Source organism: Orycteropus afer, unplaced genomic scaffold, assembly GCF_000298275.1.
Source record: "Orycteropus afer afer isolate SDZICR_OR568_19922 unplaced genomic scaffold, OryAfe1.0 scaffold00141, whole genome shotgun sequence".
NCBI classification, from domain to species: Eukaryota; Metazoa; Chordata; class Mammalia; order Tubulidentata; family Orycteropodidae; genus Orycteropus; species Orycteropus afer.
Genome location: NW_006921728.1, coordinates 781,943 through 797,165, shown reverse-complemented (window position 1 = coordinate 797,165; position 15,223 = coordinate 781,943). Strand labels below are relative to the sequence as shown.

At 38.6% G+C, this 15,223-nt stretch overlaps 1 protein-coding gene across 1 annotated transcript in view; it reads left to right on the top strand.

The window, feature by feature from the left end:
• KLHL14 (kelch like family member 14) overlaps positions 1-15,223 on the top strand; it is a 135,881-nt gene that overhangs the window by 108,487 nt on the left and 12,171 nt on the right. The window contains exon 4 of the mRNA XM_007945635.2: positions 10,462-10,540. Within this exon, the coding sequence (XP_007943826.1) occupies positions 10,462-10,540 (79 nt within the window). The remainder of the gene's footprint in view (positions 1-10,461; positions 10,541-15,223) is intronic.

Sequence of the window (15,223 nt, the reverse complement as noted above, 5' to 3'; positions counted from 1 at the left end):
TATATATATATATATATATATATATATATATACACACACACACACACAATGAGAGAATTGGGTGGGTGGCATAAGGGAGAAATTAAAGGGAAGATCTCATATCAACATTTTGCATTTTGTCTTGTAATCAAGATAATGAATAAATAAAATTGTTTGTGTTTTCAAATTTCTTTAGTCTAGATTTTATCCTTGAACTGATTCAGACCCCCATTAAGCTGTGTCCTAGAATCCCACTGAGTTGTCTCCTCCCCTGCCTGGGAGGGAAAGAGCTCTGGTGGCACAGTGCCTAAGGCATTTCACTGCTAACCAAAAGATTAGCAGTTCAAACCCACCAGCCACTTCATGGAAGGAAGACTGAGCAATCTACTTCTATAAAGATTTACCACCTTGGAAACCCACAGGGGGTGGCTATGAGTTGGAATCGACTCAATGGCAGTGAGTTTGGCTTTTTTCTTTTTATCCCTGGGAGCAGGAGCAATTTAGTGTAAAGCCCTCAACAAATATGCTCTGAGAGAAGACCAAATAAAACACTGCATTGCATTTCTTGTTAAATGTCATTGAGGACATCTCTCACTATCACCATCAATATACTTTGTATATTTTGACCCACATGATAGATTCTTGTCAGAACAAAGTACTGAGGCATTGTGTGCTTTCTAAAATCATTACCAACAATAAACATATGATCTATTGTGTCTCTTCTCTTTGCTTTAGCCACCACAAAGCTCAGATTTAAATTTCAGTAAAACTTTACTGTTTTTAACATTTCTTTTAGTCTCCATATGGGCCTGGCAGCTAAGGTTCTCCTTCTGTAGATCCCTTCCACATGGAAGGCTGAATCATTCTGCCCCTGAATTTCTTGGCATATGAAGTCATTTAGAATATATCTAGGTGAATACTGATGAACCATTGGTGGTGTTCTCCAAAATAGAGGAGAATTGTTTACACTTTGAGGCAAGAATGCTAGCCTTTTGACCCCATGTCAATCAGCTAGTCATTGGCTGAGGCCTTCCCCCAGGAAAGGTTGGGGTGGGTTGGCAGTGAGGCAGACTATTCAGCTGAGAGAGATTATCCAGAAGGGGGCATCTGTGAGCAGCCAACACTCTCAGTAGCGCTGGGAATGTATGCATGTCTCACAAATGGATATTCGAGTGGCACCAAGAGAATCTACCACAACCACTTATATATTTTCCTAATAGCTTCATATGCCATCCATCTGATTAACCATAATTGATTTTTTCTTAGTTGCAGTATTTCTTGTGTGCCCATTATTTCTAAGAAATTTGCTAAGAATTGAACTGCACCATTTTAATTAATTCTCACAAACATTCTGTGGGGCATTGTCATGGATTGAATTGTGTCCCCCGAAAAATATGTGTCATCTTGGCTGGGCCATGATTCTCAGTGATTTGGAGGTTATGTAATGATGTAATTTTGCAATTATTTAATGATGCAGTCATCCTCCATGGTGTGATCTGATGTTGATGTTGTTGTTAGGTACTGTTGAGTTGGTTCCAACTCATAGCAACCCTGTGTACAACATATCAAAACACTGCCCAGACCAGCACCATCCTCATAATTGCTGCTATGCATAAGCCCATTGTTGCAGCCACTGTGTGACTCCATCTCATTGATGATCTCCTTCTTTTTTGCTGACCCTCAACTTTACCTAGCATGTATCCTTCTCCAGTGACTGGTCTCTTCTGAGAACATGACGAAAGTAGGAGAGTCGAAGTATTGCAATCCTCACTTCAAAGAAGCTTTCAGGTTGTACTTCATCCAAGACAGATTTATTTATTTTTCTGGTAGTCCATGGTACATTCAATATTCTTTGCCAGCCCCACAATTCAAATGCATCAATTTTTCCTCGACCTTCCTTATTCATTGTCCTGCTCTCATGTGTATATGAGGTTATTGAAAATACCATGGCTTGGATTAGGCACACTTTAATCTTCAAAGTGACATCTTTGCTCTTTAGCACTGTAAAGGGGTATTTTGCAGCAGATTTGCCCAACGCAATACATCCTTCAATTTCTAGAAGGCTGCTTCTATGGGCGTTGATTGCAGATCCAAGTAAAATGAAATCTTTCACAACTTCAGACATTTCTCCATTTATTATGATGCTGCTTATTGGACCAGTGGTGAGGATTTTTGTTTTCTTTATGTTGAGATGCAATCTGTACTGAAGGCTTTAGTCTTTGATCTTCATCAGCAAGTGCTTCCAGTCTTCTTCACTTTCAGCAAGCAAGGTGATGTCATCTGTGTATCACAAGTAATTAATGAGCCTTCCTCCAAACCTGATGCCACATTCTTCCTCATATACTCCAACTTCTCAGATTATTTGCTTAGTATACAGATTGCATAAGTGTGGTGAAAGAATACAACCCTGACATACAGCTTTCCTGATTTTAAACCATGCAGTATCCTCTTTGCTCTGTTTGACTGACTGCCTCTTGGTCTATGTACAGGTTCCTCATGAGCACAATTAAATATTCTGGAATTCCCATTCTTTGCAGTGTTATCCATAATGTCTTATGATCCACACAGTCGAATACCTTTACATCATCAATAAAACACAAGTAAATATCTTTCTGGTATTCTTTGCTTTCAGTCAAGATACATCTGACATCAACAATGATAGCCCTTGTTCCATGTCCTATTCTGAATTTGGTTTGGATTTCTTGCAGTTGCCTGTCAATTCACTGCTGCAACAATTTTTAAATTATCTTCAGCAAAATTTTACTTGCATGTGTTATTAATAAGATTGTTCAATAATTTCCACATTCTGGTGTATCAACTTTCTTTGGAATGGGCATAAATATGGATCTCTTCCAGTTGTTTGGCCAGGTAGCTTTCTTCCAAATTTCTTGCCATAAAAAAGTGAGGGCTTTCATCATTGCATCCATTTGTTGACACACCTCAGTGGGTATTCCATCAATTCCTGGAACCTTGTTTTTCACCAGTGCCTTCAGTGCAGCTTGGACTTCTTCCTTTAAGACCATCAGTTCTTAATCACATGCCACCTTCTGAAATTGTTGAACATAGAGCAATTATTTTCAGTACAGTGATTCTGTGTATTCCTTCCATCTTCCTATGATGCTTCTGCATCATTCAACATTTGGCCCATAGAATCCTTCAATATTGCTACTCAAGGCTTGAATTTTTTCTTCAGTTCTTTCAGTTTGAGAAATGCCAAGCATCTTCTTCCCTTTTGACTTTCTAACTCAAGTTCTTCACACATTTCATTATATTTTACTTTGTTTTCTCCAGCTGCCCTTTGAAATCTTCTGTTCAACTCTTTTACTTCATTAATTCTTCCATTTGCTTTAGCTACTCTCCACTCAAGAGCAAGTGTCAGAGTTTTCTCTTCCTTTTCTGGCCTTTCAATTACCTTTTGCTTTCTTCATGTGCAGTATCCTTGATGTCATCCCACAACTTGTCTGGTCTTCAGTCATTGGTGTTCAATGCATCAAATCTATTCTTCAGATGGTGTCTAAATTCAGGTGGGATATACTCAAGGTCATATTTTGGCTCTCAGGGACTTGTTTTAATTTTCTTTAATTTCAATGTAAACTTGCATATGAGCAATTGATGGTCTTTTCCACAGTTGGTCCCTGGCCTTGTTCTGACTGACAATATTGAGCTTCTCCAACATCTCTTTCCACAGATGTAATCAATTAGGTCTATTTGTGTAGTTGCCATTTATGTTGTTGTAAAAAAGGTATTTTCAATGTATAAGTTGTTAATCTTGCAAAATTCTGTCACGGGATCTCCAGCTTCATTTCTATTACCAAGGCCATATTCCCAACTACCCATTCTTCTTTGTCTCCAACTTTCACATTCCAATAAGTTGTAAGGGATTAGGGTGGAATACAACTCTTACTTAGGTCACAGGCCTAATCAATTGTAAAAGGAGTTCCTCTAGGATATGGCCGGCATCACCTTTTATCTTACAAGAGATAAAAGGAGAGAGAATCATCAGAGAAGGAGGGACCTGAGTACCACCAAGAAAGAATAGCCAAGAGCAGAGTACATCTTTTGGATGTGGGGTCCCTGCACTGAGAACCTTCTAGACCCAGAGGAAGATTGGTTCAGACACATGGAGATCTGCAAGGAATGCTGGGCCCACAGATATTGAAAGGAGACAAGAACCTTGAAAGGACCAAATCCCTCACAAAGAGAGCCTTCCCTTGGAGCTGGTACTCTGGATTTGGTCTTCCAGCCCCCTGTTCTGGTTACCTAGTGCTGCTCTGACAAGAACATACCACAAATGGGATGGCCTTAACAAACAGGAATTTATTCTTACAATTTGGGGGCTTTAAGTCCAAGTTCAAAGTGCCAGCCTCTAGGGTCTGGGTGAAAGCCCCTCAGCCTTGGGGTCCAGCTCTGCCTCCTGCTCCCAGTCCACTGGAGCTAGAGGTGTTTCTTCACTCAGACAGCTGCTGGCTGCTGAGGCTGAGAAGCCCCATGGATGACAAGTAAAAAGGCACAGTCCCGGTGTTACCAAACCACACTGCAGGCCATTAATGTAAGTCCATTGTAAGTCCCAAGGTCGGCAGAGCATGGCAGGCTGCTGAGCAATGACACGGCTACATGCAGGGTCCAAGCATGCCATAGGCTAGAGACCATTTTCAAAGCTTCTCCTTATATACAGGAAACAGTCCACATCCCAAAGGCAGCTCCTCAGCTGCTTGTGGTAGATCCCACCATGGAGTTGATTTCCAGTCTCATCATGGGGAATAACTACCACCAGCTGCCCAGCCACTCAACGTGGCCCAACCAAGCTGACACACAAACATAACTACCACACCTCCTAAACTGTCAGAGGATAAATTTCTGTTTGTTAAAGTTATCCACTGGTGGTATTTCCATTAGAGTACCTCTAGGTAACTAAGACAGGAATGTTCCATTATGGCTTTAGCTTTACTTTGAGGAGATTGACCGAGCTTGTGGCTGTTAAATAACGTTCCAGGACACACAGTCTGCAAAATGCTGAGCTGATTCCAATGTATGTCTTTCCAACTCCAGAGCCTTAGTCTTTAACCACTGCCATTCACATAAACATTTGTATTTGTTTTAGAAACATAACAAAAATCATGTTTTTGCCTTTTATCTTGAGACACTAAGTCAAAGTTGCATCACAGTGAAAAGTGGCTCCCACTCACAGAGACCTCTTCATTTCCCAATTAGAAAACCATGAAGGAATTCAATCACATAAAAAAGATGAGCTTATCATATCAGAATACCTCATGCAGTTAAAAGGTAAAAATAAAAAATGTATAAATAATAACAACCCTATTATAGTCTATAACATGTTTTAACTTCATTACTGGTGGTGAGAAAAATTAAAAATGTAAGGATTCAGTGGTTATATACCTTTTCCAAATATGAAATCTCCTTAAGTTAAACTTTAAGGAGTTCTGGTGGCATAGTGGATAAGGCACTTGGCTGCTAACCAAAAGGTCAGTGGTTTTAAACCCACCAGGCCCTCCATGGAAGGATGCAGTGATTTCCTTTAGTAAAGATTTACAGCCTTGGAAAACCAAGGGGGGTTGCTAGGAGTAGGAATCAACTCGATGGCAGTGAGTTTGGTCTTTTTTTTAAGACAAACTTTAGTTCTTATGAAAGGGCGTCTGAAATGAACTTCCTTGAAAGAAAAACAAAATTATAAATTTTAATACATACTAATATACATATTCATAAAACACAAATATTATTTTATTTACTGATGATCTAGGTTATAATAGCAAAGTTAAAATCAGAAAATACATTAGTTACTAGAAATATAAGCTGAATCTTTGTATCAGTTTTTCTTTTAATCTGTAGATATTAACTCCCTTCATGTCATTAGTGATAGGAATGCTTTATAGTATTTCAATATATGTATATGTTCTGTCATTCCTCCTACTTAAGAGACCCAATTAGCATTTGTCACTTACTGATGACTGAACCCAAAACAACCATGGATGAGGAATTTGCTTTTCACTTACTTTCCTTCTATCACTGGCTAGAAATTGCCACCTCGCCCCACTTCTTATTTCACTCATGTGCTAGTCAACAATGGTGTCTGGTGACCAGCATCACAAGAAAAGGGAAAAAGTAGAGGATGAGTCACAAAGAAAATCAAAAGTATGAGAAGGAAATGAAGTGGAAAGTAATCTAAAACTCTGTTCATATGGCTTTCATTCTCCAACTCCTGAAGAGTCTCAGTGGAAGTCACAGGAAAGAAGCTGACCTTCCTTTTATCTCACCTTCCTCACGGCACCATACTCACTTCTGAGTTTCATTATTCCCTCTGCACATCTTTTGCTACCTGCAGAACTCCTTCCTTCTTTTTACCTATGCAATTCTCTATCCTTAATCCTCTTTCTCATCATTGACCTTACATCTGCAAACCTTTCCTCATCTCACATCCATCTCACCCCAGTCCCTACTTAGCCTTTTCTCTAGGCCCATGCCATTTTCATCATGACCAGAAGTGAGCATAGCTAGTTTCTGCCATCACTGCTCAGCATGTGAAGGCATTTACTGCCCCCATTGCCAGGAGGAGGCAGTTGCTTTCTTCCAAATGAATATTTTAAATCGAATTTCATAGAGAAATAGTCTCATACATTGTGGGTAGGTTCCACATTTCTATTAACAACATTGATCTTCAGACTTATTTGGGAATTAACCCTGGAACTTAAGTATGATGATATTAGCAATTGCAAATTTTACACAAACTCACATATAAACCCATTCCAGACATAATCTTTCCTTTAGTTGGATCCAGCCTACGTGAATTCCAACTAGGTCATGGTCACCACTGGCATTCTTATCCTTTCTGTATATCCCCAAATAAAACTCAACTTACCACTCAACTCCAACCATCCAAACCTTCCAGCGTGATCCCTGGAACTCATGATCTCACATCAACAAAAATGCTAAAATCTTTAAGCTCTCTTCTGAGTTGTCCCTACAGCTTCTTTTCCAATTGGAACCTGGTATCTCTGGCAGTGTAGTGCCTAAAGCATTTGACTGCTTTCCAGAAGGCTGGAGGTTCCAAACCAACAGCTACTTCTTGGAAGGAAAATTGGGCAATCTACTTCTGTAGCAATACTGCTTTGGCAATACAAGGAGTGATCTCTGAGTCAAGTTGACTCGAAGGCAGTCACCACCACCACCACTCCTCTGAGATGACTGCTTTCCCAGCCATCCTTTCTAGGGGGCACCGTTTTTTCACTGCCACACACAATTCACATACCACAACATTGGATGCAGGTGGCTTTTATCCTTCCTCTTCATTGCCACCTCCAAACACTTAAAACCTGAGCCACTTCAAAGGATATCTTCAGATTTTACCACCTGCTGCCCCTTTATATGGAGCTGTCCACAGTTTTCCTGGTGATACCACCCTTTCCACTGAAGTTTTAGCACCTGGATCACTGTCTTTCTACCATAACAACTGTCATCTTTCTGATAACATAGCCTTCCAATACACTAAACTCTCTGTTCTTCCACACCTCTCTTCCACCCCACTTCAGTCTCTATTCCCATAGTCATAACTGAAGTGTTGTCACTCCCAATTATTGTACCACTTGCCAAAGCTCAAATTTGAGCATTTGTACTGGCCAGCATCTTCAGTATTTCTAACTTTTTTCCTCTAGTTCTTCTCCTCCAGCAACTTTCCTTCCTTACCTGAATGCCCAGTTCCTGGGCACTAGCACATTTTCCTTTTCCATCATCCCATTGTATCCCTACTTCTCCTTACTGTGTTTAGATTCTATAGCCCATGCCAAGAATCTGGTGCATACACTTGCTGTGTCTGCCCCTCCTCACCCTGTACATGCTAAGCAAAGCCCTGGTCCTGGTTAAATTCAAATCTCTTTCACCTCTTCTCTGCCTTTGAGCAACCGAATGTAGATATATAAAACTACACACCAATCCCATTAAATTTCCTAGTCCATGCAAGCTCCCATCCTTGGAGATAACTATTTCACATCTTCTATCTCCTTCAATACCTCCTTCTCCAAAACTCCCGTCCTCAGTTTCAGCTGATAGCCTTAATTCTTAGTCCAATAAGAATAGAAGTAATCAGAAAATGAAATCTTCATCTGGCTACTACTAAATGTATTCAGTTACCTCTATCACTACACATATATTCTACCTTCCCTCCTATTATCATTTCTACTCTGATGTAAGGCTTATTCCTCATTCTCTCTCACCTGCTTAAGGACTTTACAGTATTTCCCAACTTAAAAAATAAACAAGCAACAAATAAAATCTTCCCTTGATACTGCATCCCCAAACTATAATATGCTTCTTCTTATAGCAAAATTCCTAAGTAACATTAGCTATCCTTTCATCTTCACTTTCTTACATTTTACTATCTCCTGAGTAGTCAGTCTCCTTTAAGGCTTTCATCTTTAGCAGTCAACTGAAAAAAACATTTGGGAATGTCACTAACAACCTTGATCTTGCTAAATTCTATGGTCAAATCTCAGTTGTTCATTCCCTTCTTTTGAAACACTTTTTGACTTGCTTCTAGGATACTATACTCTTCTAGCTTTCTTCTTACCTCTTAACTGTTCCTTTTCTTGCCTTTTCCTCTTCTTCCCAAGAGTTCATTCCCAGGAACCCATGATCTTCCGTTTCCATACCCTCTTCCTAGATGGTTTCACCAGTCCTGTGGTTTTAAATAATATCTCTAAGCTAATGACTTCCAAATTTCCAGCTTACGGCTCCTTTAGCCTATGTTACTAGACATTCCTACTTTGACATCCTATAGGCCTCTCAAGGTCAAGCCCTTAACAGCATTCATGACTTCTCTCCCCAACCTCCAGCCTACTCCTCCCTGGTCTTAGAAAATTTCATGAAATCAAATGCAGTCACTCAGGCTAAAACACAGTGATCTTTAATTACTCCATTTTTCTCATACCAATATTCAATTCACTAGAAAGTTTCATTGTGCCTGTGTAATAAACCCCATACCTGACTGTATCTCACCACCTCCACCTTCATTTCCCATTATCTCTTGCCTTGACTGTTGCAATAGCTTCCTGACAATTTTCCTGCTTCCATAGTGGCCTCTCTATAGTCTATTTTTCACACAACACAGAGTGATCTTTTTAAAAGATAGATTAATTCTTGTCCCTCACTTGCTCAAAACCATCTAATGGCATCCTGCTGTTTTTATGACAAAATGCAAAATTCGGCATTGTTCTAATGCTGTGTTCTGACCTTGAAACCTCTCTAACCTCTGTCCTTGCCATCTCAGCATTCTTGCAGTTCTTAACTCATAACCAGCCCAAGGACTCATACTTACCTGTCCCACTGCCTGAGAGGTTCATTCTTGGTATTCTAAGTATCTGCATGACTTGCAGAAGACATGATTGAGAAGACCATCCTATTTAAGCTGGTCTCCCCTCTGCCCATCCCTACTTTATTTTTCTTTAAAGCTTTTGTCTCTACTTAATATTATATTATGTTTGTTTATTCATTTATCAAGAAAGGAGCTTTGTCTTTATTGTTTACCAATATATTCCCAGAGCCTAGAGCACATCAAACATAAGTTGGGTTCATTATATATTTGTGCAGTTAATAAGTGTGTTGTGTATACATGCCTGTGTCGGCACATACAGACACATCCTAATGGGTTTACCTCTGTAGTGAAGTTTGATGCCTGTATTTCTATGTTTAATTACACATATATGAACAAAAACAGATTTTTAAAGTTGAGACCTCCAGTGCTTTAAATGATTGTCATGTCAGGTGCTACATGCAAAATGTAATACACTCTTTTGCTTCCATTTCTTGCTTTGATGTCAATCTGTATTAAAATAAGATTCTTTCTAATACCTTGGGGGCATTATTGTGTTTTGTAGGCTCCGAGCTGGTGAACCAGCTTCAAGGACTCATGTTTCCCATTTCAGCAAATATACTAGTGATACGTCACAGCAATTGTGCTTCCCCAAATACACACTCAGGACTTGCATGACATAATATAAAATAAAACTCATTTCCAAACTCAGATTCTTATGATCATGATTGCTGTTATTTCCATGAGGTGAGAACATCATTAATAAAAGGCTTTAACCAGAAAAATGACACAAGACAGTCCCTACAACTGATAAAGCAGTAACTTCATGTTTTTAAAACATAAAAACACCAAAACCCAGACATTTTTACCCTAACACTGTGAGAAAACTAGTTTGGTAAAGGTACTTGGTTTTTTATTATTATTATGGTTGATTTATCTTTATCCCAACTCATTTTAAAAACAAAAAAGAGGGGGAGGAGAGAGAAGGAAAGGGTAAACATTTGAGGTTTACCTCACATTTATTTTTATCCAACTTAGAGAGATATTCTCTCTGTTTAATTTTTCTGTTAAACCCAAGAACAGAGACATCTTATAAAATGCTATTAAATTTGCAAAACAACAAAGATATCTAAGTTTTAACTGTGTCAAATGTGTTTTTACAGGAAAACACAGTACAAATTTTGTCAGTCGATATGATCCTCGATTTAATAGCTGGATTCAACTTCCACCCATGCAAGAAAGGTAAGTGTTTAATTCTTGTGCTTGTAACATTTCTTATATCCTTTATAGGAAGCATAGATGCTAAATAGTTTTCCATCATAAGGGATGCTAGACAGAGTCAATGAATGATATATAAGGCAAAATGCAAAGCTTGGCCTGTCCAGTTTACATTAAATGTCTTGTTAATTCAATGGAGAAAACTAGTCAAATAACTCAATTATTTGTCTTCATAATGGAAGAAAAAGGGAGGACTTGTCTTCTTTTACTACACTGCCTTGGTATTTATTTATCTAATATTTATTATTAACTTTTTATTGTGATTTGGGTGGAAGTTTACAGAGTAAATTGGTTTTCCATTTAACAATTCATACACATTTTGTTTCATGACATTGATTGCAATCCCCACAACATAACAGCACTCTTCCCACTTCTTCCTTGTGGTTACCATTTCCCTTGTCCTTCTTTCCTATTCATTCCTGCCTTTTGAGCTGTTTTCCTGGGCAAATGCTGCCCTTTTGATCTCATGTGGTTGATAGTTGTAAGGAATGGATTCTTTCTTGGTGTTATTGTTCACCTTGTAGGCCTGTCTATTGTCGGCTGAAAACTGAGCCACAAGGGTAAGTGCTTAAAGGGTGACTAAGGGCCATAGCCTTGGGGGGGAGGTTTCCACCAATCTTCATCAAATCTTCATCTTCTTATTGAGATTTGTTCCACATGTTTCTCCCATTCTGTACAAGATCTCCTATTGTGGTCCCTTTCAGAGTGGTTGACAGTGGTAGCCAGGCACCACCTAGTTCTTGTGGTCGAAGGGTCATGGAAGCTGAGGTCCAAGTGGTCCCCTGGTCCCTTGGACTAATTATTTCCATGCATGTTTTATATTCTTCACTCCTTCACATTGGTATTTTGTAATCAGGGCTATTGTAATCATTGGTATTCCACTAATCTCAGTTTTAATATAAATCCTACAACTGAAATATAAAATGTATTCTCACAAGGGTATGCATTTAGATGCAGAAATTTCAATATCAAGTATTTCAAGTCTCACTGACTCAAATTATTTACATTTCCCTCTCTAAATGTCTTTCCAACAGACATTCATGAACTGTTTCATTTTTTAAAAAATACTTTTGAAAATATCATGCAATGTATGTCACCTAAGTCTCCTAGTTACAAAAAGGCAAGATGACTACTCTATGTATACATATTTTGTCTCCCCTGACTATTACCTAGGTATTGGCCAATGTCTTAATAGATGTATTCAAATTCACATGCTTAAAATTTGAACCTTGGTCCTTTTCAAATAATATCTGATATGGATATATTCTTGAATGAATTTTCCAACATGATAGTGATAGTAAGCTGCAACCTTCCTTCTGTTCCCAGCTGAGTCATTGAAAAAGAAATCTACCGCATTCTTCCCCATTCTGAGTTCCTTTATGACTCCTTACCTTAACATCTCTATTTTTTTTAACTTCAAGTAGATTACATGAAGATCAAATTAAATCCTTAATCATAAATTTCAAGTTATAGGAAAATTTTCAGATAATAATAAGGCATTTGACTGCTAACCAGAAGGCTGGCCATTCAAACTCATCAGCCATTCCTCAGGAGGAAGACTGGGCAATCTACTTTCATAGAGATACTGCCCTGTAAACTCAAGGAAAGATTGCTATGAGTTTGATGTGACTCAACAGCAGTGAGTTTGGTTTTTGTTTTTGGAATATTCATTCAAAAATATTGCAGCATGTGCAAATTTATGACATAAATAAGTTCAATATTTGACATTTTAGTCCACATACATATATTCAAATTCCCTTTCAGGAGACTAAAAGTTATGCACTGAAACTGATAAAGCATCATAAAGACTACAGATACTTTTAGGAATGTCTAGTGCAAGTGTACCCCAAGAAATAATTCTAAGTCAACAAATATCCTGGAAAGCTTCTCAGTGAACCAGAATCCTCCTGACATCTTTGTCTTCCTCCATTGCACTCTGTGTCTCTCTTTTTGAGTTATTTCCTAGTTGCTATTTTTGCAGCTATATCACTTGTCCTTCAATTTAATCACTCAAAAAGTTTTATTTAAAGAGTTCTTTAAGAAAATAAATATCAATAATTTGTTTGAAATGTCTGCAGCATCTCATCACAACGGTCCCCTTTCCTGGGGACTGCACACCACAATAATTAACCTTCACGCCTTCAGCTTGGGAGGCATAACTCATGTCGCGGTCAATTATCTCACTGTAGAGCCCCTAAGGATGAGAAGTATTGCTGCAAAACCTAATTAGTAATTTTTTAAAAAATGTGTATTGTTTACTTGATAGTCTATAATGACTTCCTCTGAGGCACTATGGCCTATCATGGCAGGGTCCTACTTAGACAATTTTTAGCAGCTCATTGACCTGATAAAAAGACCTGCCATGGTCTGTCGGCGCCCGGCAGCCACCGTTGACAGGATGGACTGTTTAACGTTTCTCTCTAAGTCATTATGGTATATCATGTCAGGTCCCTAGTAAAAGAAGGTTTTTTTTAAATTTAAAACAATCAACTCGATAGACCAAATAAAGAGCTCCTTACAGAGCTGAGTGGGAAAAGGCAGCTCTCACAAATGCCTAGTCAATCTTCTAGCTCTGGATCTCCTATGGGTTGGTTGACCCAGGCAACAATCCATAACGTGAAATGAAATTTTGCTGTCATTGCAATGCTTCCAATCAAAACAGCAAGTAAGATCAGTTATCAGTGTGGATTAATTGGTGGTTAAAAAAATAGGAGAAAGCCCTAAAATAAGAGACACTCTTTAGATTAGAAAAGTTTCTCAAAACATTTAATTGAGCTAATTTTGCATTGTGTAATTAATGAATTAAACTCACCACAAGCTCCCTATTTTGCAGATACCAAAATACTGAGAAGTTATAATTATGCAGAGAAGTCACCAAACTGAAAGAAAATAATAGAAACAAATTTAAGCCACCTCTGGGGTACCCCACTCTTACTGAGCTATCTAAACACAGATTCCAGGGATATTTATTTAACCTAGCAGAGCTTCCAAGGGACCATAATAAAAGCACAGGAGACCCTCACAATTTAACAAGGAATGGGCACATGGTCTCTACAGTTACCAAACTATTGGGTCAGTTTGTGAATTGCATGCTTGCTGGCTATGAATTTTACTAACAGAAATGATGAAATGATTAAACAAAAATATAGTGGCTAAGACACTTGCCTGCTAACCAGACGGCTGGCGGTTCAAACCCACCAGCCACTCCTCGGAAGGAAGGTTGGGCAATCCTACTTCCGTAGTGATACTGCCTCGGAAACCCAAGGAGGGGTCGCTATGAGTCGGGGTTGACTCGATGGCACATAACAACAACAACAACAATGATTGTGAATTTTTTGGCCCTAGATTTCAGATTTGCAAAAATGAAAACTCAGGTCAATAGAAATGTTTTCTTGTTTCTAAATTTTTCCTCACAAAAATAGACATTTTAGGCATTTTTCCTATGGAGATCTTACTGGTAGCTAGCTCTGGTAGCACAGTGCCTAAAGCACTTGACTGCTAACCAGAAGGCTGGCCTTTCAAACCCACCAGCCACTCCTCAGAAGGAAGGTTGGGCAATCTACTTCCGTAGTGATATCACCTCTTAAACCCTGGGAGGGGTTGCTATGAGTGGGGTCCGACTCGAGGGCAAATAACAACAACAGTCAAAAAAAAAAAAAAAAAAGTGGAGGGGAAAAGTTTTGGTCAGTAACAAGAAAGCCTCTTTTCTCTTCACAGAGTAAGTGAAAGATTAGAAGCAAGTATATTTAAAATATTTCCAAATTTAAACACATTTGTCTCTAGCAGTTTTACAAGAAACAATGAGACACAATAATCTCTTTGGAGAATCACTTGTTGTGGTTAACGGTGGTGGTGGTGTCAATCAAATGATGAAAGTTAAAATTTCAAGCTGAGATAAGGTTGTGATAACTCAATCTCATGCTTCAGGGCATAAACTGACCACTCTAAGGACCAATAAAGTTTTGTACATTTAAGCAGGGCTTGACACTTGTTTGTAGGAGTTACTGTTAATTTTTTTTTTTTAAATTTATCTCAAAAACATTGGATTTTGCCCCTGGTTGGGGTAGGGTGAGGAAAGATGAACAAATTTCAAATACAAATCATGTAATACCATTAGTATCTTTAATAATCTTGAACTTTTCCAAAATTAAATACATGGGCCTAAATGAAGTAAGCTCTTCATTGGGCAGGAGGGTGGACAGGAAAGCTAGGGACCTGTCTCAAGAAAGACCTGGGGATGGTAAACTTTTAGCCTTGAGAAAGGTGCACAGCTGCTCATGGACCGTGAATGATCCAGTGTTTCTGTAATGGATTTTGTAAATTTTCACTTTGGGCACAAAAGGGAATAAGTCAGAGGCTTGAAAATTTGCTATTGGAATTTCTACATAAAAATGCATATTTAGTCAGGAAGTGACACCTACTGATATTTTTCATTTAGATCCTAACAGTGACACTGTGTGGATAAAACTAGGAGTACACAGAGCATCAAATTAAGAACATCTTGGCTACAAAAAGCAAGTATGACAGGCTGACTCCGTGTCACAGTAGGAAAGGAGCTAGATCAGAAAAGTGAGAAAATTGAAATTCAGACAAGATAAAAGCACTCCACACTACTAAAGAAGGATCACTCTCATTCTTCACAATCTA